Consider the following 24,191-nt stretch of genomic DNA (forward strand, 5'->3'; position numbering starts at 1 on the left):
CTCAGAAAATGACCAATATTTATCAGCTTAGAGCAAAAGGGGGAAAATATTTAGAGGAAAGAGATTTTTTTAACGGATTGCCTTGACTGAGGAAAACTTTCCAGAGTACAAAATTTGGAACTGAATTTTCATGAGCAGATTCAAAATTCTACTAAATTACTGATTTATTGATTGATTTATTAAAGGAAAACCTACCAGAATTACAGGAAAGAGTTAAGTTTAGTTGTAATGAAACATTATAATGAATACAAAATAGAAATGTGTACCTGTGATAGCTACCTGGCCAACTGACTGGGAGACTTTTGTATTTATTTTCATGCCCCATAAAGGTGATCTGTCAAAAACCAGAATTATTGAATAATAGCAGATGCCGGTAAAATCTTGCTGAAGGTTACTAAAAAATGGTACCAACAGAGAACTGCTAGAAATTCAAGCTGAATTTAGAAGAGATCATGGCTCTAGCTATATCATTGTTGATGTCAGATGGATCTTGGCAGAAAGCAGAGATTGCCAGAAATATAATGTTTGTTTTATTGCCCATAAAAATGCATTTGTTTGTGTGGATCATAACAAATAATGGCTATCGTTGAGAAGAATGGAAATTTCAGAGCACTTAAATGTGACACCTGTAGTGAGACCAAAAGGCTGTTGGCTGAACAAAGCAAGAAAACACTGCAAAATTAACAACTGTGTGTGTCTGGTTGCTTTCTCCGTACCTGTCTTGTCTGTTATGTTGAGCAGATCATTAAAGAAGCTGGGCTTTATGAAGAATGTGGCATCAGGATCAGAGGAAATCTCAACAGCCTGTTGATGACAAAATCTTGCTTGCTAAAACTGAGGAGGACTTGAAACACTGCAGATGATCACTTGTTTTAGCCTTCTTACGATTACATCTCAACATGAAGAAAAGAAAATTCTGACCATTGGGCCAGTAGGAAACATCATAATAGATGGAGAAAAGATTAAGTTGTCAATGATTTCCTCTTACTTGTACCCACAATCAACACCCTTGGTATCAGCAGTCAAGAAATCTGGTCAGAAAATCTGGGAAAATCTGGTCAGAGACTGCTCCACAGTGCTAAGCAGCAGTCATGTCAATTTAAAGCCATGACCTAATTATTTTTTGTGCCTCTGAAAATTGGACAGCAATTAAGGAAAACAGAAAAAAGAATCAGCGACTTTGGATTGTTGTATTGAGGAAGAGTACTGAATATTTCATGGACTGCCAAAAGAAAAAACAAGTATTTTTTGGAAAAAGTACAACCAGGATGCTCCTTATAGACAAGTATTGTGAAACTTTGTCTCATATGTTGGACATGTTGTTAGGAGGAACTAAACCTTGGGAAAAGATATACTTAGAAAGGTGGAGGATCAATGAAGGAAAGGAAGACTCTCAACAAGCAGTGTTTGTGTGGCTATTAATAACTATTTTGACTCTTTGGTCTCAAATGGTAAATATTTATTAGGCAATTATGAACCAAGTACTTGGCACATGTAAAGAGGAAAAGGACAGTAATTCCTGCCTTCAAACTGAGCTCAATGTTACAGTTCTTGCAAAAAAATGTATTCCTAACATAGAAGGATTTCATTCAAATAACAGGTCTCTGGAGACTTCATCAAAATACCAGGATATATACTTTGATTTGGAGCATTGTAATAATTTTCACATTTTAAAGCACAGTGAAGCATCAGAAGTGCAAGAAACCACTTGGCTTTCCAGAATGGAAATAAAACATAATTTTCATAATGAAATACAAAGTCAACACAAACAGTAACAAACCAACAACATTAAAAAAGAAAATGTACATAGCATCTACTTCACAAATGAAAATAATTTAGAACATCATAAAGATTGACTATGCCCCATTTTCTTATTTCCTATCAGTTTCAGCTGTATTTTGGACAACAGTGAGATGTCAGGTTTTGGGGTTTTTTGGGTTTTTTTTGTTGCTGTTTTTTAAAAGTGGAAAAGAGCCAAAGAACAGAATTCTCATGGTGGTCATGGAAGGAAGAGATACATACGCAGTTAATTGTGTGAAGAACAGGAAGGGTGACTGTAAGCATAAGCTATTAGAGTTTAAATATTTAGTTGTACAGTTCACAGAAAATAAAAACGAAGCAACTTCGATCTGAGAAATCTTGAGATAGGAATTACCACACTCCTATAATTAAGGCTCTTCTAATTTGTTTGATTTGATTATCCTTCTAGTATAAAGTGGTGGTGGTAATTACAATGACCCTATCAGATAAAACAGAATTGCTCCATTGGGTTTTCTAAGCTTAACACTTCCAGAAATCAACTGCCACAATTTTTTCTCTTGCAGAACCATTGGTGGACTCAAACAACAGACCTTTTGGTTAGCAATTGAAGACTTAAACTTTGTACCACCAGGAGTGCTAGGTTAAGATAGATACATAGCTTGAAGAACTGTCTAGTATTAGTAAAGTTCCTACGTGGTACAAATAAATGGTGTTTGACTGTTAATGCTTCCATGAAAATTATAGCCAAGAAAATACTATGGAACAATTCTTCTCTGTAACATATGGGGTAACCATGAGTCAGAATTGACTCATTGGGAGCTAACAACATCATTGTGGCTAAAAACGTTTGTGTTGAATTGTGTCAAATTCCTGTGTATGATGATAACATTTTGTCCTATAATTTCAGCTTTGTACTATGTTTAGACTATTCTTAAATGAAACAGAGACCTATATCCTCTCTCCCTGTTTATTTTTAATTCAGAGATATGTATTTGGGTACGTGTGTGTGTGTACACACACACTATATAAAATCAGAATTGACCTGTTTCAGCATGGATGTATAGAGTATACATTAGTTTCCTTTTGTATTTAGTTGGGCCTAAATAAACATCATTACTTGCAATCCTAATTGGAACTGAGTCTTTGTTGTTGTGAAGGTTGCTCTAGTATTAGGTATATTCCTTTTTTTTTATCTGTAGATTCAAAACTTCATTAATGAGAACTCTGTTTGTTTTACAGATGAGTGCCAAACCAAATATGGAAATGCTAATGCATGGAGATACTGTACCAAAGTTTTTGACATGCTAACAGTAGCAGCTGTAAGTTTATATGACTCTTTAAGAACTTCAAATATTTCCTGTAAATAATGAATTTTTATTTAATGCCTGTCTTGGTTACATTGATATATTTAACATTCAGTAATGGATTTGGATATATAATTCCATGTTCAACTTAGGGAGCTCTGGTTGCCTAATGGGTAAGGAGTTGTGCTGCCGACCCAAAGGCAGGCAGTTTGAGTCTGCTAGCTACTCTGCAGGAGAAAGATGAACAGTCTCCTTCTGAAAACTGCTAGAGGGTTACCAGTGAATTGGTTCTGATTCAGTGGCACACAATAACAATAACAAAAATCCATTGGAGAATCCTCTATGAGTCGATTCTAACTTAACAATAATGAGTTTATGATGTTCAACTTTGTTATCTTTTTTTTCCCCAGTTAATAGATGAACAGATTTTGTGTGTTCATGGTGGTTTATCTCCTGATATCAAAACACTGGATCAAATTAGAACAATTGAACGGAATCAAGAAATTCCTCATAAAGGAGCTTTCTGTGACCTGGTTTGGTCAGATCCTGAAGATGTGGATACTTGGGCAATTAGTCCCCGAGGAGCAGGCTGGCTTTTTGGAGCAAAGGTCACAAATGAGGTAAATTCACCGTTTTTAAAGAGTTTTGTTAGTTACTAATGAATTGCATTAAAGCCATGGGTTCGGTAACATTTTTTAATCTATTTTATCCAGACTATCTTGGTCATGCATATGAAATTTTGAGTCTAGTTTACTTAAAGGAGTGGCAGTGGCACAATGGTTAAAAAGCTGAGCTGCTAACCCAAGAAAGTCAATTAGGTCAAACCCACCATCTTTACTATGGGAGAAAAATGTAGAATCAACTTGACAGCAGTAGGTTTAGATTTTGATTTACGTAAATATATCTTAATGCTTAATGTGAATGTAGAGAACAACAAGTATCTATTCCTGGTTCTACTTGAGAATATAAACAAAAATGTTTTTTTCACTGAATACTATTGTTTAATAACAGAAAATAAAAATACACACATATATGCATATATATAAATTTAGGTGAGTTTATATTTAGAAATAGCTCAGTATGACTGAGTCAGAACTTGGTTCTAATTCCACTGTTATAATTTGGGTAAATTATTTATTCTCAGTCTTTGTTTCCTTAAGTTGTGAAAGAAAGAAAATAAATCTCTCAATTAAAAACTGCATGTACTGAATAAATCTTCACTAAATGCTGGTTCCTAGATTGCAGACTGTTCATGTACTTGACTACTTACCAGAAGGTTGGAGATTTGAATACATTCAGGCTTCTCAGAGAAAGACCTGATACTTGACTTCAAAAAGAGCAGCCATTCAAAACTCTTTAGGGTATACAGTTCTCGGATAAAGTGGGCTTACCAGGGGTACAGTTCTACTCTGACACAGTGTGGGCTTTTCAGGGGTACAGTTCTACTCTGATACAGTGTGGGATCACTAGAGGAACAGGTCTACTCTGATAGAGTATGGGGTCACCAGGGGTACAGTTATACACTGAAAATTGTAGGGTTCACTAGGAGTTAGAATCTACTTGACAACACTGGTTTAAATTGTAGATATTAATAGTATTTATTATTAAATGATATGGAACTTACTGAGGTTAACTGTTCTATAATCATAGAACTTTAATAGTCAACAGAATGTGACATTTTTGTTTAAATGCTTACACTTTTGTAGGCAGATTTATTTATTAAATGTACTACTTACTTACAAAGCCTTTCTGAATTACAGTTTGTTCATATCAACAACTTAAAACTCATCTGCAGAGCACACCAACTAGTGCACGAAGGCTATAAATTTATGTTTGATGAAAAGCTGGTAACAGTATGGTCTGCTCCTAATTACTGCTATCGTTGCGGAAATATTGCCTCGATCATGGTCTTCAAAGATGTAAATACAAGAGAACCAAAGTTATTCCGGGCAGTTCCAGATTCAGAGCGTGTTATTCCACCCAGAACAACGACACCGTATTTTCTTTGAGGCCTTCGCCCATCCTGCTGACCCATTTTTCTGCCCTCTTTTGATCCCAACTTTTCGTGTATTACCCTCTACAATATACTTTTTATTGAGCACTTTGCTGCTGAAATGCTGCCTCTTGCCTTTTTTTATTTTAAATTATCTAAATTTATTGTTTGTTATGGTGTCTATAGCAATGTTTTTCTATCACTATTCTCCCCCATCCCATCCTCACCAGGACTCACTTGAGAAGACTTTTGAAATGTCTTAATACACTGCTGCATGTAGCTCTTGCTTATTTACTAGTCTGGGGGAAACAGGAAGTAATTCCTTTGTTTTAAAAGCCAATTGACAGACAGACTCCATCGAAATAGTCCTCCTTTTGTATCATTCAGCCTTTTATTTTAGTTTGGTAAGTTTTAATAAATTTCAGCAGCAAAGTTGTTATTCAGTAGGCACGATGGACTGCAAATGCCTCAAGTTATGTATTCCTGTCCCAGCTGTAAACATCATTGTCCTTTGTTGGATGATATTTTAAATGGATATAAAATAAATTGGTCTAAAGGGCTGCCCTTCTTGTTGTGTTTTTAAATTTTAGTTAAAACTGCTACAGCTTATGACTTTGTACATTAAGATAATTGTACTGATCTTTTTTCAGATTCCTTGTATTTTTTAATAAAGTAACCTTAAATTTAACCCAGATAGGTTAAGTAATACAAATTTTAAAAAGCTTACGTTGTTAGTTTAAAATTATTCTCTCTTTTATTTTTTCTTTTTTAATCAGAGTTCTTGACCCTTTGATTATTGAGTTTAAAAACTTCAGTTGAAATTCAATAGTATTTGTTTTAAAAAAAAATCACTAAACTGTGCCTAAAGAACATAACTGCCATATTACTGTTGGTTTATATCCTCTCTATAGTAATAGAAAAAATATTTAATACTTATAATGCTGATGTATTCATTTGATACCAATTGAGTAGAATGTGATCAATCCAATTTACAATATATCATGAATACCATGAACTAAAAATCTATGTACTTTTCAATAGGAGTCATTACTTCTTATTGTTACACTTGACCTTAACTTTTAGAAAATACTCATTTTTTAATGGAACTGGAAAGGTTGAAAAATCAGGCCTCCTGTATTTGTGAACTGTATTCTGAAGCAGATTTTTTTAAAGTGTAGAAAGAAACAAATTGTCCTTGTTGTAAAGGTCTGTGATACCATGTTTCGGCTTTGTGTAAGTAATTGGAATATCCAAAGGGTTATGATGAATCAGTTCTTGATATGCAACTGTCCACTTAATAAGGACAAGTTTTCCAGAATCTCTTATGACTTTTGTCATAAATGGTGTTGGAATTTATCATTTTTTTAAGTAGTTGGAAACCCTTTACTATGATTTTAATCATTCCGGGAAATCCTTGTGAAGCCAGCCGATTAACAAAGCACTTTAGCATCTGTTCAGGTAGTTTTGAAAACCAACTTTTCATCTTCAGGATAAGAACTTCCAGGTTATCTGAAAAAATGCAATAAAATTCTTATAATCTAAGCTTCTTGGCACATAATTTTTCATCAGGGTTTTCTTTAATTACATGAGCACAATACTGTTTTGATTTGATTATTTTCCTTACCAGCCAGCTCCTTGTATAGTTTTTAATTTTATAACTATGTGAAAGAAGTGGCTAAGACTCTGCTGCATACACTTGAACTAATGTTGGGTCAGTATCTTAATGTTACTGCCCTGACCCCAGTGTTATTCAGGGGGAATGGTATTTTTTGTTTTACAGGGATATGTAGCTGTATATTTTACTAATTGTGAAACACTGGAAATTAATGATGCAGACAACTTGATGTGGTCTTTGAACAGCTTTCTGCAGTATTTTTTCTGTTACCGTAATTTGTATTTAATTGCTTGCTCGTCATTGCTTTTTTTCATTGTATTGATAAAATTCGTAACCTTCAGTTTACCCTTTCCATTTGACACTCTTTAATTCAGACTAATGTAATTGTTTTTGTTATCCCTGTAATGTGACTTTTAAGTCATAGTGTACTGCATTTGTTTCTCACTAGTTGGGCACATGCCAATAATATATTCTGTCCATTCCTTAACTGCCATCTCTTTTGCCTGATTTCAACTGAATAATGGCTTTTGCATGGGGAAAAAAAAACGTTTATACTATTAGATGTGTAAAGGGAGGAGAGAGTGAATGTATTGGACTTTGTAAGCCTAAGAGGAATATTTGGATCCCTCCAATAAATAAGGGCTGTGTCATATGTAGCATAATGGTGTGGAAGATACCTGGAAGTCATAGATTTGTAGGTAGGAGGATGTGTCACTCCCTGTACCTAGGCTGAATGTAATATCCTTTATGTTGTATTAATTTGGGGAGGGAAGGAGGCCAATAACTATTTTTATTTGCCTATGATATACTTGGTTTCTAATAAAGTGTCCTAGGCTCTAGTGAGAACTGTCTACTTTCAATTGCCATTTACTTACTTTTTTCATTTGCCTGGTATGTTCTTGGTTAGCTTTTTATAGCTTGTTTCTTTTCCCTCAAAATCTTCAGTACTTTAAATGTGTTCATCTGAGTGTGATCTTAAAAAGCCTGGATCAAGAGTATATCTAATATGCAACCTGCATCAGCTCCTGCTCCGCCTGGATGTCTAGAACTGTTGAAAGATTTTGATGTCTTAAACTCTGGGCTTTGCTTTTGAAATAAGGTTTGGAATATTGTTAATTGCATTAGGAGATGTGTGTATGTTTGTTTTGTAAGCCCTGAACCAGGTTTTGAAAATACTTATATTGTGAAAACAAGATGGGACTCACTGAGCCTCTTCATTGCCAGGAAGAGAATCACTTTCCATCAGCTTCCAGAAAATGTGTATCTGGAGTCGAAGAGATTTAACGGCAAGAATACAGATTTTTTTCATGTAATTGATTTTTAAATGTTAATGTTTGTAAAGCACCTTCAGATCTTTGAGCGATAGGTGCTACTATATACCTTCAGTGTAAATGAATAAAAAAGATATAGGAAGTTTGTGGAAAAAATAATTTTATCTAATGCATAGTCTGTAGTATGTCTTGAAAAGAAGTTAGTGTTTTATATAACACAATTTAAATTAAAAAATGCATATTCCTTCACTTGGTTGCTTGACTTTGGTAAACAAAAAGTTTAATTTTTTTGTAGTTGTGAAGTTGACTCTGCATTGACTATTGCAGTTCTGTAAAGTTCAGTATTCACTGTTACATCTTGGATCCAGTCTGAACCATGCATCACAAGATAAAAAACATCTTTTAGTTGTATCTTTACAATTTTTAATAGTACTGAAAAGATATACAAAATAGTATATAAACAACATGCACACACATATTAGAAAACTTCCTGCCATGTTTCCAATCTCCAAGAAGACTGATTGCTTAGTCCCCTCCTCCTCATTTTTTATTTACTTATAAATCAGTGAATATGTGCTTTTCTTGCCCTCTGGAGGGTAAGCTTATCCTGGCTTGGATAATTTAAATATTTTCTTAATACAAAAATGCATGAAACTTATACAGAAGATTGTTTTTGTATCAACAGAATTTATTATAAATATATTTCAGTTCATCCCTGGGCAACCACTGTTCTCAGTATTTTTCTTTTGAGTTTCTACTCAAAGGATGATGTAGAAAAGACTGGAGACATTGTGATAGTGTGGAAAGAACACAGGCTTTGGACTCTTACCAAGCAATAGTGGCTAATGTGTGTTGAGCATACTTAGCTATGCTGTTCTTTCCCTATTTTGCTGAACATTAACTGTGACTCTGTAATATCTTTTTTCTTTGGATAAGGAAACAGGCTTAGAGAGGATAAGTGTTAACTTGCCCAAGGTAGCACAGAACAGCTGAAAATTAAGTTGAAAGTACTTTCAACTTAAGTAAATTGGTTATTCTAGCTGTATGACCCTGAGCAAATGAAATTTTCTGTTACTTTTTTATATTAATTTTATATATCAAGTAAGAGCTAACACTGTATGTAAGATTAATCTCAGGATTGAAAATAACATAAAGCACTCAGTTACTACTTATAGAGGACTTAACACTTAGCATTTTCCAAATTTATTGTAGTTGGGGAAGTAATAAAACTAATAGGTTATTGCTGACATGGTGTAGCTTTTGTGTCTGTCGTATCTTTTTGTGTCTGTTGAGCTGATTCTGACTCAAGTACCCTTCAGATTTCTGAGGCTGTAAATCTTTACAGGAGGAGGAGACTGCATATTTTTCTCCATGGAGCACCTGATGTATTTGAACTGCTGACTTCAGCAGCCTGACAAGTTATGCATTATGCCACCAGACCTGCTTGTAGCTACTATCAACAAATTCGGAGAAGGACATGTTTTCTGTAGGATGGAGTAAATAGAGTATCTTAAAGAGAAGGTGTGAGTTTAGATTGAACTGATGCACTATCCACATCCTACAGAGGAAAAGCACAATTCAAACCCACAAGGTGCTCAGAAGAAGAAAGAAGAGGCAGTCTCCTCCCATGAATGTTTATGGTCCAATAGAGGGTCACACTGAGTTACAATTTGACAGCAGAGGGTTTTAAACTTTTTTTTCATAAAGGTGGCACAGTGGTTAAGGCACTGAGCTGCTAACAACAGGTGGACAGTTCAGACCTACCTACAGAGAAAGATACTGCTTCCGTAAAGCCTTGGACACGTATGGGACAGTTCTACTCTGTTTTATAGGGCTACTATGAGTTGGAATTGACGACTCTCAGTTTGACTGGGTTAATATTTTATAAGAAAGTTTTAACATCAAAAGATGTATAAAAGACTGTCTAAAAAATAAAGCTTAGTCCTTTACAACACACAAATTTGACTTATTTATAAACCATAATCAAAGTGTCCTTATATTGGCTACTTGTGAGATTTGTCCTTGACCTCTTGTGTCTCTTTTGAGAGCGCTAGGCTCTCATGGATGTCAATGCAAATGCTTCAGAGAATATATTATGTCTTCGAGATCCAAAAATGTTAAGGATCTCCCAAACAAGTACTGGAAAAGTAGAAATGTAGAGAGGTTGAAATGATAAACCTTGCAGGAAGATTTTTTAGGATATTAATAAGTTGTGCCTTGTTTCAAGAATGGTCTTGTTAGAAGTCTTGAGAAAAGTTGACTACTATTTACTGTACTTTGTATGCTTATCTAAGTTTTGCAAGCCTTATAAACAGGAAATGCAGTAAAATTTATAATTGACTGGCACTGGTACGATGATTGTATGCAGTATGAAGGACTGTTAGCACACACCCAGGAATCAGTTCTGTCTAGATCTTTAAATGAAACACTTGCTTTTAGTTAGGACATCAGTTCTGTTTTCAGAGTTGATTTTTCATTCCTGGTAAAATTTTTAAGTCAGCTTCCTTGGAAGCCTGCATTCAAGCTGTGATATTTTCTGTAGAGAGATGGGAATCTAAATCAGGCCTGATTTTTTATGAATTTTTAGATTTCTGCCTTTCTACGGAGGGTAGTTGAAAGCTGTGTGGTGGTTTCATGATACCACATTTCGAGGTGGTTCACAAAGCAGCTGTCTATGGGGAAGTGTTGCTTTCCTTATCTGCCAAAGGCGTCTGGGAAATTACAGTGCTTGGGGTTTTTATTCTAGTGGCGTGGTGCAGTGGTGGTGGCAGCGATGGTGCCAGCAGGTGTGTGGGATGAAGGACACAGCCTGGAAGACCTGCGGGCAGGTGTCTGACGCCAAGTTGCAGTTCTCACTTTCGAGCGCACGGTGGCGCTTAGGTTTCCCTGGGTCCTGTTACCAGTCTCCTAAACCACCTCCGCCGCCACCTGCAGTCTCAACCAAACCTGTGGGTGGGCAGCCCAGAGTATGACAGCATGAGTGTCCAACCGACTCCCAGGCTTTTGTCCACACAGTGATTCTAGCCAATAGGAGAAGAAGAGAGGCGCGAAGGAGGCGGGACCGTGGCAAGCCTGGCAGAGGCGCGAGGCCCTTCTCCCGCCCCTCCGCCTACTCCAGCCTCCGCCGCCTCAGCTTCCCGAGCGAGCCCTGCGGCCGCCCGGAGCAGCTCCCGCGGCGGAGCCGGAGCCGGATGGTCAGAGGAGCCCGACAGCATCAGCAGCCGCGGAGTCGCCTAGTCCCCAGGTGGGGCGGGGGCTATGTGGAGGTCAAGGATGGGGATGGGGCTGTGGGGGGAGAGTGGGCCCGGGGCAGTGGCTTGGGGCCGTGAAGCTTTCGGGGTGCTGAGGCTAAAGGGGCGGGGGATTGCAGGCTGTGCAGAGTCTAGAAGGCGCCGAGGGTCTGGGGCGCGGGCTGGGCAGCGATCGCATTTTCGAGACCACACCAGAGGGGTGCATGAGGCGATCGAGGGGCTCCAAGGGGTGAAGCTGGGAGCACTGGGCCGGGAGGGGCAGGGCGCGGGCGCCCTGCGGAGGGGCGGTGGAATGCGGGGAGCGCGGGGTCTGGAGGGGCGGGGCTCGGGGGGTGCAGTTCATGTGTGGGAGGGGATGGATTTGAGGAGAAGGTAGTCGGAGGGGCTTGCAGGAGTGATAGGGCAGACAATGAATAGGTGGAGGTGGGTGGTTTTGGGGAGCTGTGTAGGGTCTGAGAATAGGGTGGGAGACCGGAAGGAGGCAGAGCAGGTTTGGGGCTAACAGGGGTATTAGGGATACCCCTAAATTGCTTTCTTAGGCTTGCAAATAAGGGAAGTAGAACAGAAGACATTTTTAAGGTAAGGTATGGGTTTAGCCAGGTTATAGTCAGAGATGATAGCACATTTCTTTCTTCATAGGCACAGTAGGTGCCGCACATATGTGCATGTATGTTACTTTTAGTTACTGTCTTGTTTGTTTTATAGACTGAGTGGCACAGTGGATAAACCACCTCGAAAACGGAAAAGCAGGTAAGTTGGCTTCCTAGTTTGCTTCATGTTTTTCTGTTTGTTTGGCTGCACCTGAGCTATACTGCATAATCATACATTCTCGTCAGTCGATGAAGTTTTATTTGGCTCCTTCATAAATTAGTATAATCATATGCAAGACCATTCTTTTGAGGACTCGAAAGTTGTACCTGTTTATCTTTTCCTCCTTTTTATAAAATCTAATCCACCGTTGGAAGGACACAGGAGAGATTATTGAAAACTTCTAGTTTAGTTTTTTTATCCAATAGCTCTGTTTAAAAACCAAATATATGTTGACCATTTGCTCGGTATCAGGTGCTGGTTGATTTATATGAATTTTCACTTGTAATACTCAAAGTATCTTAAGGAGTTATGTATCATCATTACTGTTTTGCAAAAAGAAGGAACTGAGGTAGAGAGGCCAGGTAATAATAGCTCAGGATCACATATCTAGGAAATAGTAGAACCAGGCTTTTAATCCAAGCGAACAGTTTGACTCCAAAGCTAAATTTGTAAGCCTTGTGCTATATTGTCTTTAATAATGTAATATTGCAAATAGATTTGCTGAAGGCTTTTTATTTCTTCGTGGTGTATTTGTTCTGACATTTTTAACCTGGTTCCATATCATGATGACCCATGTCTGGTGGCCTAATGATAAAGAATTGCATTTCCTATCAAAAACAAGTGGATTGAATCCATCAGAAAGAAAGATGGGTGACCTTCTCCAATGCCGAAAACCCGCTGGAGGTCAACAGTGAGTCAGTTCTAACATTATGGCACATAAAAACAACAACGTATGACAAAGTAGAATTGACTTAGGGGGTGTTTGGGATTTTTTTTATTAACACCTTTTGTGTGTGAGTGATTTGAGTGAACGTTTACAAAGCAAATTGGGTTTCCATTCCACCATTCATAATCACTTTGTTTTCTAATGCTAACTATGATATCCATAGTGAAAGAAAAAAAATTGTAATACCCACAATGTAATTACACTCTTTGTATTTTCTCCCTATGATTTTAATTTCCATGAATCTTTTCTGTTTTCCTTCTTCCTGTCTTCTGACTTTTATCATTGGATAGATTCTGTACTTTGATGATTGGTTATTCTAAGGAGTGAATGCCTTCATGGTGATACTGTTTCCTTTAGAAGCCTGTTTATTTTTTGGCTGAAAATTGAGAAACCAGGGTGATTCTGTTTCAGTTTTTGAATGGTTACTAAAACCCATAGCGCACATAGGGGTTTTATAGGTTGAAATTTATATGGGAGCAAATTGCCTGGTTTTCCCCCCACAGAACAACTGGTGAGTTCAAACAGCAGAGCTGCTGGTGGATTTGAACTGCCAAAAGGCCCTTTGAATTAGTAGAGCAACTCCTTATGGACAGGCCACCAGAGAGCTTAAGACATAATGAAATAACAGGATCGTAGGAGTGTAGAACAAACAACTTTAGTTCACAAACTAGTGAATTCTTTTAACTAATGAAGGCCAGCATATTTTCATACCATAGACATTTTTGGTACATTCCCTGTGTCCATTACAATTCTGTGTAATAATTCCTTTTCACAGATGTAGGCAGGCACTGGCCAGAGAGAGTAAATTACAGTAGTAAGGACATGACCAGTAGGACTTTTGTCATGTTGTACATGGTGCATTATTGCTGTTAGTACACACGTTTACAGGAGATGTTGGTGGAAGGTAGAGACGAATGCTGAAGGTAAAAATGCCAACAGATAATATTTCTTTGTCAAACATTAGTCCTGCGGGAGCCCCATGTGGCCATTGCACATGCTGCTGTCATGACCAGGAACTGAAATCTCAATTTTATTTAATTTAAAATGGATTTAAATTTAAGAGAAGACTCTTAAATGTATTTGTTATTGGAAAGCATTAAAGCATGTTGAATACAACTTAAGTATGGGGTTTACTTTTTCATTTGTAAATTTTGTGAAAGCTTAAATACAAATTTAATGTATTTTAAGTGTAAAAACTAGGTTCCAAGTTATTACAAAGAAATGAATGTAAGATGTCTCTTTATTAATTTTTCTATTGATTGCGTAGTGAATTAATATTTTAGACTATTGAATGGCAGAGTGCTGTGCTGGAAACTGAAAGGTTGGCTGTTTGAACCCACTAGTTCTGTGGGGAAAAAAAATGGACAATCAGCTCCCATAAAAATTTCAGCCTGTGAAAACCCTATTACATCCTGCGAATATGGCTCTTAGTCATTGTGTGAAAACTGAAACCAAATCACCCTGGTTTCTCAATTTAATTAAAAATGTAATTAATTTCATTTCTTTTCAATTTTTATAAATGTGACTGCTAGAAAATGTAGGATTATTTATGTGATTTGTATTATGTCTTATTGGATATCACTGGGTTTTTTTAGCTCTTGTCCCATTGCCAGACCCTTGCAATTACCTTTTGACTAGTTTTGCTGCTTAATATCTGATGTATGTAAAGATTTCACTGGTGTAATTCTCCTTCTTAAAGTCCTTCAGTGTTTCTCCATTGTTTCATGAATATAATTTAGATTTCTTAGCCTAATCATAAATTACTATTATTATTTACTCTGACCTGTCTTTCTAGCCAACTCCCATGGTCATAGTAGTTATCAAGAAATGATCTATTAGCTAATTTTAAATGATAAAACTTCTGGTGAATCCTTCAAGAAGAATTAATTGTTGAATGTAACTCTATATTCTATTCCACTTGTATTCCCACATCTTGTTACAGTATTCCTTTGGGGTTTTGCACATGATTTCTACTTCTGTCTGGAACACTTTCTCCATGCTTTTTTTTTTTTTTATTAAATTTTATTAGTTTTAATGAACATTTACAGAGATTTTGGGTTTTCATTCATTCATTGTTGCACTGTTTCCTCCACCTTCATCCCCAGTTCGTTCTTCTTTCCCCCCCCCCCAATGTCTCCATGCTTTTTGACAGCTCCCTACTTTAAGATTTGCCTCATGTGCACTAAATTAGGCTTTTGTTTTCCCTGTTACTGTATTCTATCTTGTTTGCCCCTGTGATAGGTTGTGCTTGTGCATACATGTGTGTAATGGTTTGATTGAATTTGAATACGAGATTTTCAAACTCAAGTTGTGAGAGAATTTGCAAATTCATAAGCTTCTCAGAGCTGCTGGTTCCTTATCTGTATAATGGAAAGAAAATAATTCAAAACTTATTTAATTGTAAAGTGCTTCTTAATACAGTGCCTGGTACATAGAAAGTACTCAGTAAAAAAAGCACCAATGAAGTATCTTTTTATTTCTCACCTTAAAAAAAAAATATATGTAGCACAAGAGATTAGAATGAGAAAATAATGTAATTAAACTAGTGGCAAAGTTAATACATAGACTAGGAAGTAATACACCATTACTAATGGTGGGTTTCGTATTTGAGTTTTCTGGAGCTCTGTTGGTCTAGTGTTAAGGAGTTAGGCTGCAAACCAAAAGGCAGGTGGTTTGAATCCACCAGGTGCTCTGAAGGGAAAAGGAGACACATTCTCCTCTCCTGCAGTTTACAGTCTTTGAAAACTCACTGAAGGGTCATCTCCATTTGGCTCCAACTTGATGACACATAACAACAACAACCAGTTAGAGCAAAACAAAGAAGAAATGAATACTACATTATTAGAGTATGGGCATCTTTAAAAGTAAACATTGTGCCAGAAGAAACACTTTTTTAAAAAAAATTATTTTTTGTGCATGTACTGTCAAATTGGATCTGACTGGTATAGGAGGAGATTGTCCCTCCTTCTCCAGCAGAGCTAGAAGAAACAACTTTTTTTTATTATTATTATTAATTTCAATGAACAGTTACAGAGATTTTGGATTTCCATTCATTCATTGTTACACTTTTCTTCCCACCCACCCTACCCCCAAAGAAACAACTTTTTAAACTGAGGGAATTTTTTGTCCTTTTTACTAGGGACACTTGTGGTTTCTTTGGACAAAATCCCAATGATAAATAAAACAATGAAGTGGGGTTTTTTAAAAAAAAAATTCTTCTAGTGTGTCTTGATCCAACTTGAATAAATGCCAGTGAAAATTCTCCAAAAGGCTGAGGTACACACACCTGTGGGTTAGATATCTATCTATCTCTGTAATGATTTGTCTTGATAGAGAGGCAAAGAGGAATGAAGCTACAGGAAGTCTGTTCAGTGTTTGTCCTCAGCCCCTAGAATGGTACTTGGCACTTGGAAAACTGTTCTTTGAAAGAGTAAGTCCTATCTCTCCATGAATATTATTTCTTAAAACTAAATTTTGATAAACATCAGGCATCAGTGACTTTAAGTTAGTATTTCTTGTCAAGAATTATGACTGCATGTATTAGCATATCTTATAGGGTCAGATCCTAAGTAAATCTGAACCTTGACCTGAATGGATAATTAAGTGTACATCCCTAAAGGGACTTTGTGGACAGGCCCAAGATTTTCCTCAGAAAACAGTTCTGGGATTTCTGGCCAAGTAAACTCTGAAAACTGATTCTAGAGAAAGGTGTTATCTCAGTTATCTACTGTATAGTAGAATCTAGTTACCTAGTATATAACAGATTTTAATTATCAACGACTTGACGGCACATAACATGACAGTGTATATTATATAGTGCAGCTATGTAGGATAGCTATGTATACTACAGAGTATAGCTATATAGTGTAATATGGAACAGAAATACTACATGTGGATGGCTTTAATAAAGAGAAATTTATTCTTTAAAGTTTATGAGGCGAGAAGTCCAGATTCAAAGTACTAACTGTAGACAACCGCTTGTCTTTGTTCTGGAGCAAGGCCTTTGTTTCCTTCAGCATCTGTAGGCAGGGTTCCTTGGAAATCTCCATTTATTTTATCATCCATGGTGTCAGGCCACCTGTGTACAAAAGGACACACTCCGCTCCTAGTGATTGTTTATTGTTGGTACTTAGATCCCTACTCTCTGCTTGCTTTATTCCCCTTAAGTTTCCAGTAAGAAAAAGTGTGACAGGCCACTCTCAAGAGATACTTTCTGTATTTTAGGCTTGTGATGGGATTAAGGGGTGTTGTATTCTGTCTTTTCCACCTGTTTGGTTTAACATATCTTGAATGAGCAGTACATGGTTCCCACATGGAGTAAATTACATACATGTATTGTGTCCTATAGTTCAACTCATGGCAAATGTAATGGAGTTGTAGCTAGACATTTTTGTAACTGTTACCAGCTTCAGACTGTGGCCAGACAAATCCATTATCAACTAGGTTAAATGATAGGACATTGAGATGAACTTTTCAAGATGAATATTAGCCTTAATATCGGATAGGGGGCTTGCTGTATAGAGTTATTGCATTTTGCTGTATATCTTCTTGCATTTTGGAAAATAATTGCCAAAAGTATGGCTTTGATTTTAGGATTATTGATTTTAAGTAACTTTTTTCCTAATAGATGTTAGTGGCTGTATTCTTTGAGAACATTACTAATTAGTGCAGAGAAAACTATAAGACAATTGAGATAATTGCCTTATCTTTGTTAATATTTTTTGTGTGTTTTTACTTCCGTGAGGTCTCTTAATCATTCTTTTTAATTCTAGTACTGAGAGGATGCACAAGAAAGCTATAATTAACTAATAAATGAATTGGTGGCAAGAGGGAGTTAGTGTGGGATGGGACTTCAGTGAGCTAAAATAATGTAGTACTATTTACTGCCGCTGATAAACTGTACCAGGCTGAAAAGAATTTTAAGATTAGGAAACTTGATATCTGTGGTTTTGGAAAGCTCTGAGGACTTTAGTATGTCTGTTAATACTGCTTGAGTTATGAGTTAGAGAATCTTTTCAGATCCTAGGAATAATAAGACCTATTTGCTAAGCATTTGATTAATGCTTTTACTATAGTATTTAAGAGAGAGAGAGAGAGAGAATGAGTGTGAGAGAGAGTGTGTGTGTGTGTGTGTGAAGAGGAGAGGGAGAAAGAACAAGAGAGAGGGTGTTTAAAGCAAAGGATTTCTGGCCTTAAAAAAAATACTATTAACTTTTTATTGTGATTTAAGTGAAAGTTTACAGAGCAAATTGTTTTTCCATTTTCATTTGTGACATTGATTACAATCTTAACATGGTCCCAGCACTCTTTTAATATCCTCCTTTTGCTTTTGTTCACAGTCTTTCCTATCTTTTTATTTATTCATTCATTCATTCTTTTTATGCGTGTACCGTCAAATCGGATCTGACTGGTACAGGAGGCAATTGTTCCTCCTTCTTCAGCAGAGCATCTGGTGGATTTGAACCGCACACCTCTGGGATCCTATCTTTTCTTGTCTTCGGAGCTTGGTCCCTGGGTAAATGCAGCCTTTTGAGTCTTTTAAGGAGTGGATTGAATGTTTTAAGGAGTTCTTTCCTTCCTGGTGTTACCGATAACTCTGTGGACCTGCCTGTTGTTTTGACTGAAAGGTGAGCCAGGGGAGTGATTTCACTTCCTGTGTGGAGAATGGCTAAGGTCTGTAGCCTTGAGGGTTCCTCTAGTCTCTATTAGACCAGTAAGCCTAGGGGTTTTTTTATGGCTTTGAATTTCTTCCATGTTTCCCCCTCACTCTTAGGAACCTAGTGTTGTGATCCATGCCATAATGAGTGGTTCCAGACATTTTTATTATAGTATGTGATTTGTTTAAGAAATATTTGAATGCTTTCTTATTCTGAGAACTAAGGATATAGATGGGTGTAAGATAAGTCCTTTTCAAGGTTCATTAGTGGGGGAAACAAACAAAAGATCACAGAGATTTGTAGAGTATATACATATGTACATTTATAAGTATGTATTACATATATACATAGTAATTATGCACATAGCTAGAGAGGTTCCCAAGACATTTCGTTTGGGTGGTGTATATTTTGAAGATTATTTTTTGACAGTGATTTGACTGTTGGAATCATAGATAATGGACTTTGGATGTAAGTGGACTAGTTATATTTGATGAGCTGATTTCAGGCTCTGAACCGAGGTATTGACAAGTGTAAAAAGATATTTTATAGAGCTTTAGCAAACTAAGCAGTAGGTCTCAGCTGGGGCCAGCATTACTTTCCAAGGGACATTTTGCAATGTATGCTAACATTTTTTGTTGTGATAAGAAAGAACATATATTTGGAGGTCAGGATGATGGTAGATTTCCTTCACTGAATAGGATGACCTCTTGCAACAAGGAACTATCAACTCAAAAGCCAGCAGTGCTGAGATTGAGAAATCTTGGACTGTAATCTGCTTCTTGGCTCTTACAAATACTGGTGTTGTGGCTACTGGACAAAACTATTTCATTCCGAAGGTAGTTGCTCTTCTGCACAATGCAGTAATGATAGTGTCTCCCTTCTCCTGTAGTTGTTATGAGCTCTGACTCATAGGGACTCTGAGTACAACAGAAACCTTGCTGATCCTGTGCCGTCATCTAGTCAGTATTAGTATTTCCCTCTTTTAGACGATAAACTCCTCGAATGCAAAATTTTTTGTCTGTCATGTTCACTACTGTTTTATTTCCAACACCAAGGCAGTGCCTAACTCTTAATACATAATACATAACTCTGTTAAATGAGTCAATTCATGCTTTGTTTGTAGGATCCAGTGAAATAATATACATACAATAGGTGGTACAGTTAGCATACAGTGAAGACTCAATAAATGACAGCTGTGACTATCATGAGTCTAATTTTTTTCCTTTCCAGTTTTTGAAGAAAAAAATCAGTTACATAGAGATATAATTCACCCACCAAACAGTGAACACTGCCCTTGTGTGTTCACTAGGGAGCTCTGGTGGTGTAGTCTGCAGTATTAACCTGAAGGTGCACCTTTCAGATGGTTTAAATCCACCAGCACCTCCAAGGAAGAAATATGGACAGTCTTCTCCCATACAGTTCATAGCCTCCAAAAACCCACTGAAGGGTCAATTGTGAGTTGATTCCAACTCGGTCGCAGAGTTTGAGGGTTTTTGAGTTATGTTCACTTTCAGATAGTGTCCGATTTCCTTGAGTTCTTGGCCCAGTGCATTGATCTTTTTTCTATAACTAGTTTTTCATCCTTTAAAATTTCATAGATAGAATGAAGGTATTTAGCCTTTTTGTATCTAGTTTTGTACCTTTAGCATAGTGGTTTGACATTTCCTCATATTACTGCATATAAGTACAGTTAATTCCATTCTTCAGCTGAGTAGCATTCTGTTTGATTTTTGCTATGGTTTATCCATTCACAAATTGATGGACTTTTGTCCTGATTCCAGTATTTGCTGTTATTAATACTGCTGGTGTTAGCTAGCCTATGAGTTACGTGTCTTTATGTAGACATGTATTTTTAGTTTTCTTGAGTGAATGCTGAAGGAATGGACTTGCTTTATTTTATGGTAAGTGTATGTTTAATTTTCTAGGAAATTACCAACCTAGTTTCCAAAATATCTATCGTTTTGTATTCCCACAACCAGTGTTTTAGGATTCTGTTTTTTCCTCATCTCAGTTAAATAATATTGCCATTCTTCCCCCTCCCCAACAGCTTTATTGAGGTGTAATTGACATGTAATAATATGAACCAAAGCTTATAGTTTGATGAGTTTTGACACTTAGACATACCTTTGAAGACATCACCATTGTGATTCTTTGTGTGTATAATAGTGTTTTGGAGCCAAGAAGGAAGATGAGGGCTAGCAATACAGGTATAGAAGCTATCGGTAAACACTTGGTGATTGAAGTAAAGAAAACGGATCAAATAACTGAGGAAGAGCATTTTGAATGAAATGTATAGAGGACTGTAGAATGATAAAGTAACAGTGTGGAAACAGCCTCCTCCATTCTGTTTGTAACTTCTGTTAGCTGAGTGTTATCTGTTTGTTTGCACTATTATCATTCACTGCAGAGTGTTTCTGCAGGTGATCAGCAGACAGGTAGTGCTTATCTCTAGTAGTTTGATCTCTGTCCTCTGGTGAGAAGCTGAGATTCTGGAGGCAATTTTGTGGAAACTTGGGGGAAGGGTTGCAGGGGGAACACAGGAATATTCTCTAGTTACAGCGTATCTTTTGTTGCCTCAGCAACATCTCTGTAGAAAATGCATTGATTTTGGTAAAAGCTGTTTCTTTTAATGTGTGTCAGTAAAAACCTAGGCCATGATGCCAAATTTAATTCTGTGAAAGCAGATTTTGCAAGGGGCCAGGATAACATGGTCAAAGTATTCATAATTTTGGTAGTAATATTTTATTCATGAGTAAAGCCTAGAATAGCTCTAGCAGTGATTTGTAGAGGTGTCCAGAAAGAGCCCACAGGTTCCTTAGAGAGTGAGATGTCTGTAGTAACGAAGAGGGGTTTAGCTTCCAAGGTTCTACTTCTGCATTTGTTTTAAAATAAGTGGATTTTTAAATACAAATTTAGAATACTAAATTGAACCTGAATTACTTAGCTCCCAGCTTATCAACTTATCCCTGTTGTATCTGTAGCTCTTTTATTCCACCTGATGTATATTACAAACATAATCTTCATCTGTATTTCAGTATCAACTGCTGAAAGATAAGAACTCTTAAAAAAAATCCCACTATAACCATGTACTATTAATTGCTGAGTGAAATATCTCAGTCACAAAAGGACTAATACTGCGTAATGCTACTGTTACAAAATAGAACTGAAATTGGGGTTGGGGCGAAACTGAGAAAAGAGAGGATAAATAATACACGCTACATTAGAACAGATGAGGGAGAAAACTGTTTAAAAGCAATATATGATTAGGTATTATTTGCATGACAGGAGTCCAGAATAAGAGCTGTATAATAAAGTGGACTGGGGGTGGAGGGTTGTATAACAATGAAAGAATTTTTTTTTTCTTTTCAAAGAGAAAAGTAAACTGGGGGAAGGAGTGGGCAGGGAGGAAAATGTGCAACAATGAATGAATGGAAATCTGAGTTCTCTATAAACTCATTAAAATAAATTTTAAGAAGGTGAAGTATAATTTATATATAGCAAAAATCACCTACAGTTTTACAGTTTTGTGAATTTTGACAAATCCAGACACTTGTGTTATCATTATTACAGTTTTTACAGAACAGGGTATCCCCCAAATCCCTTTTGTATTACTGACCATTTGGCTGGGAGAACTCTGGTGGCACAGTCTGCTGTAGTCTGGGGGAAGTCTAGTGGGATAACCCGAAGTTGATGCCTCTTTGGTGGTTCAGCTCCACCATTGTCCCTGTGAGAGCAGGATGACCATTCTGCTCTCATGTAGTTTATGTTGTTGTTGTTTGTGCCTGGCTCAAACCCTGGCTCAGCCTGGCTTGCCTCGCTCCTGGGGACAGAGCAAACCTGCACGTCAGACACGTGTCCGGAAAAGCAGTCAACTCCAAAAACTTGCCACAATTCCCGCACCCATACCAGCATGCTCTTTCTGGCAAGGAGAACTTTATAGTTTATAGCCACCAAAAATTCTGCTGGTGGGTCAGCAGTGAGTCAGTTCTGAATCAAGGGCAATGAGTCGAGAGTGACATTTTTTACCAGTTGGTAACCATAGGAAAATTTTCAGAGTTTAAATTTGCAGACTCTATCATGCATCCTGTCTCCATACCTTTTCAACATGTATGCAGAGCAGATTATCCGAGAGGCTGGGCTCTATGAGGAGAATTGTGGCATCAGGATTGGTGGAAGATCTATCAACAATCTCCGTTATGCAGATGACACAACCTTGCTTGCTGAAACTGAGGAGGACCTCATGCACTTGCTGCGAAGGGTCAAGGACTGCAGCCTTCAGTATGGACTAAGGCTCAACGTCAAGAAGACAAAGATTCTCGCCACTGGACCAATTAGCAGCGTCAGGATGGATGATGAAGAGATTGAGAGTGTTCACAGCTTCACTTTGCTCGGCTCCACAGTTAACACTCTTGGTACCAGCAGTCAGGAAATCAAAAAGCGTATCGCGATGGGAAAGTCTGCCGTTAGGGACCTCTCAAACGTACTCAGGAGCAACAGTGTCTCTCTGGAGACTAAGGTGCGCCTGATACAGGTCATGGTATTTGCAATCGCTTGTTATGCATCAGAGAGTTGGACAATGACTAGGGAGGACAGAAGGAGAGTGGATGCTTTTGAGCTGTGGTGCTGGAGAAGGGTACTGAATGTACCCTGGACTGCCAGGAAAACAAACAGATCCATCTTGGAGAGGATTAAACCAAGCTGCTCCTTGGAGGCAAGGATTCTGGGGCTTCGTCTGACATACTTTGGACATGTTGCCAGGAGGGACGGGTCCTTGGAGAGGGACATCATGCTTGGGAGGGTGGAGGGACAGCGCAGGAGGGGAAGACCCTCTATGAGATGAATTGATTCGGTGACTGGGGTAATCGGGATGGGTGTGTCAGAGGCGGTGCGGTTGGCGCAGGATAGAGCAGGGTTTAGAGCTGTTGTGCATAGGGTCGCTATGAGTTGGAAACGACTCGATGGCACATAACAACAACAACAACATCCTCATGGTATAATTTCATAATATTTTTCTCTTCTCTGAGTGTCTGTCTTCATAAATTTGTAGATAGTTCTCTTTTTAGAGACTTAATGAGATTCAGATTAATTTTATGATGAGTTTATTTTTTTAAATAATAATTTTTGGGATTGCTGTGTACTTCCATTAAGACTTCCTTTTTATGCTAACATCCTGTAGTAATTAGTATATAAGATTTGTAATTAAGAGTTACTAATGATAATTTCTAATTCTCTCATTCTTTGATTAGTAGCTGGAATACTTTTGTGAAGATATGTTTCCTTAGAAGAGGTTCAGTTTATTTTTTTAAATTAACATATGTTAAAATTGACCTTTTTTGTGTATATAATTCTAAGAAATTGAACACACTTACAGATTTGTAAAATAACTACTGTAATAAGGGTACAAAATATTTTCTTTTTTTTGGCCAAAATATTTCTGTTGCTCCAAAAATAGCATGTGTTTCAACTCCGTTATGGTTACATCCTCTATATACCCTTTACTCCAGGGCAGCCAGTGACTTGGTCTACCTTTTTTCTTCAGCCACTTGACTAAACAGTCTTGAAAACTAGAGTAAGGAAATGTTTTTCCCCTTTTTAAACAGTTTTCAATGTAAGTTGGGTCCATAGTGTGCTCCAAAAGTTACTGGCTTGTCTTGTCTTCTTTTTTAAATAAAATTATCCACTCATGTTGTTGCTGTTGTTGTTGTTATGTGCCGTCGAGTTGCTTGCGACTCATAGCGACCCTATGTACAACAGCCCTAAACTCCGCTCTGTCCTGTGCCAGTCGCACTGTCTCTGACACTC

At 37.3% G+C, this 24,191-nt stretch overlaps 2 protein-coding genes across 4 annotated transcripts in view; both read left to right on the top strand.

Moving 5' to 3' along the window:
- The window catches only part of PPP6C (protein phosphatase 6, catalytic subunit), a 70,434-nt gene extending 62,244 nt beyond the window's left edge, over window positions 1-8,190 (top strand). For all 3 annotated transcript variants that reach the window (XM_006892566.1, XM_006892567.1, XM_006892565.1), the window contains 3 exons: window positions 3,001-3,080; window positions 3,476-3,685; window positions 4,826-8,190. In XM_006892566.1, coding sequence (XP_006892628.1) covers window positions 3,001-3,080; window positions 3,476-3,685; window positions 4,826-5,074 — 539 coding nt within the window. In that variant the 3' untranslated portion in view covers window positions 5,075-8,190. The remainder of the gene's footprint in view (window positions 1-3,000; window positions 3,081-3,475; window positions 3,686-4,825) is intronic.
- Window positions 8,191-11,090: 2,900 nt separating this feature from the next.
- The window catches only part of SCAI (suppressor of cancer cell invasion), a 196,171-nt gene continuing 183,070 nt past the window's right edge, over window positions 11,091-24,191 (top strand). The window contains exons 1-2 of the mRNA XM_006892570.1: window positions 11,091-11,188; window positions 11,901-11,945. Coding sequence (XP_006892632.1) covers window positions 11,136-11,188; window positions 11,901-11,945 — 98 coding nt within the window. The 5' untranslated portion in view covers window positions 11,091-11,135. The remainder of the gene's footprint in view (window positions 11,189-11,900; window positions 11,946-24,191) is intronic.

Source organism: Elephantulus edwardii, unplaced genomic scaffold (genome assembly GCF_000299155.1).
Source record: "Elephantulus edwardii isolate Elephantulus edwardi_28Jun2011 unplaced genomic scaffold, EleEdw1.0 scaffold00116, whole genome shotgun sequence".
NCBI lineage: Eukaryota > Metazoa > Chordata > Mammalia > Macroscelidea > Macroscelididae > Elephantulus > Elephantulus edwardii.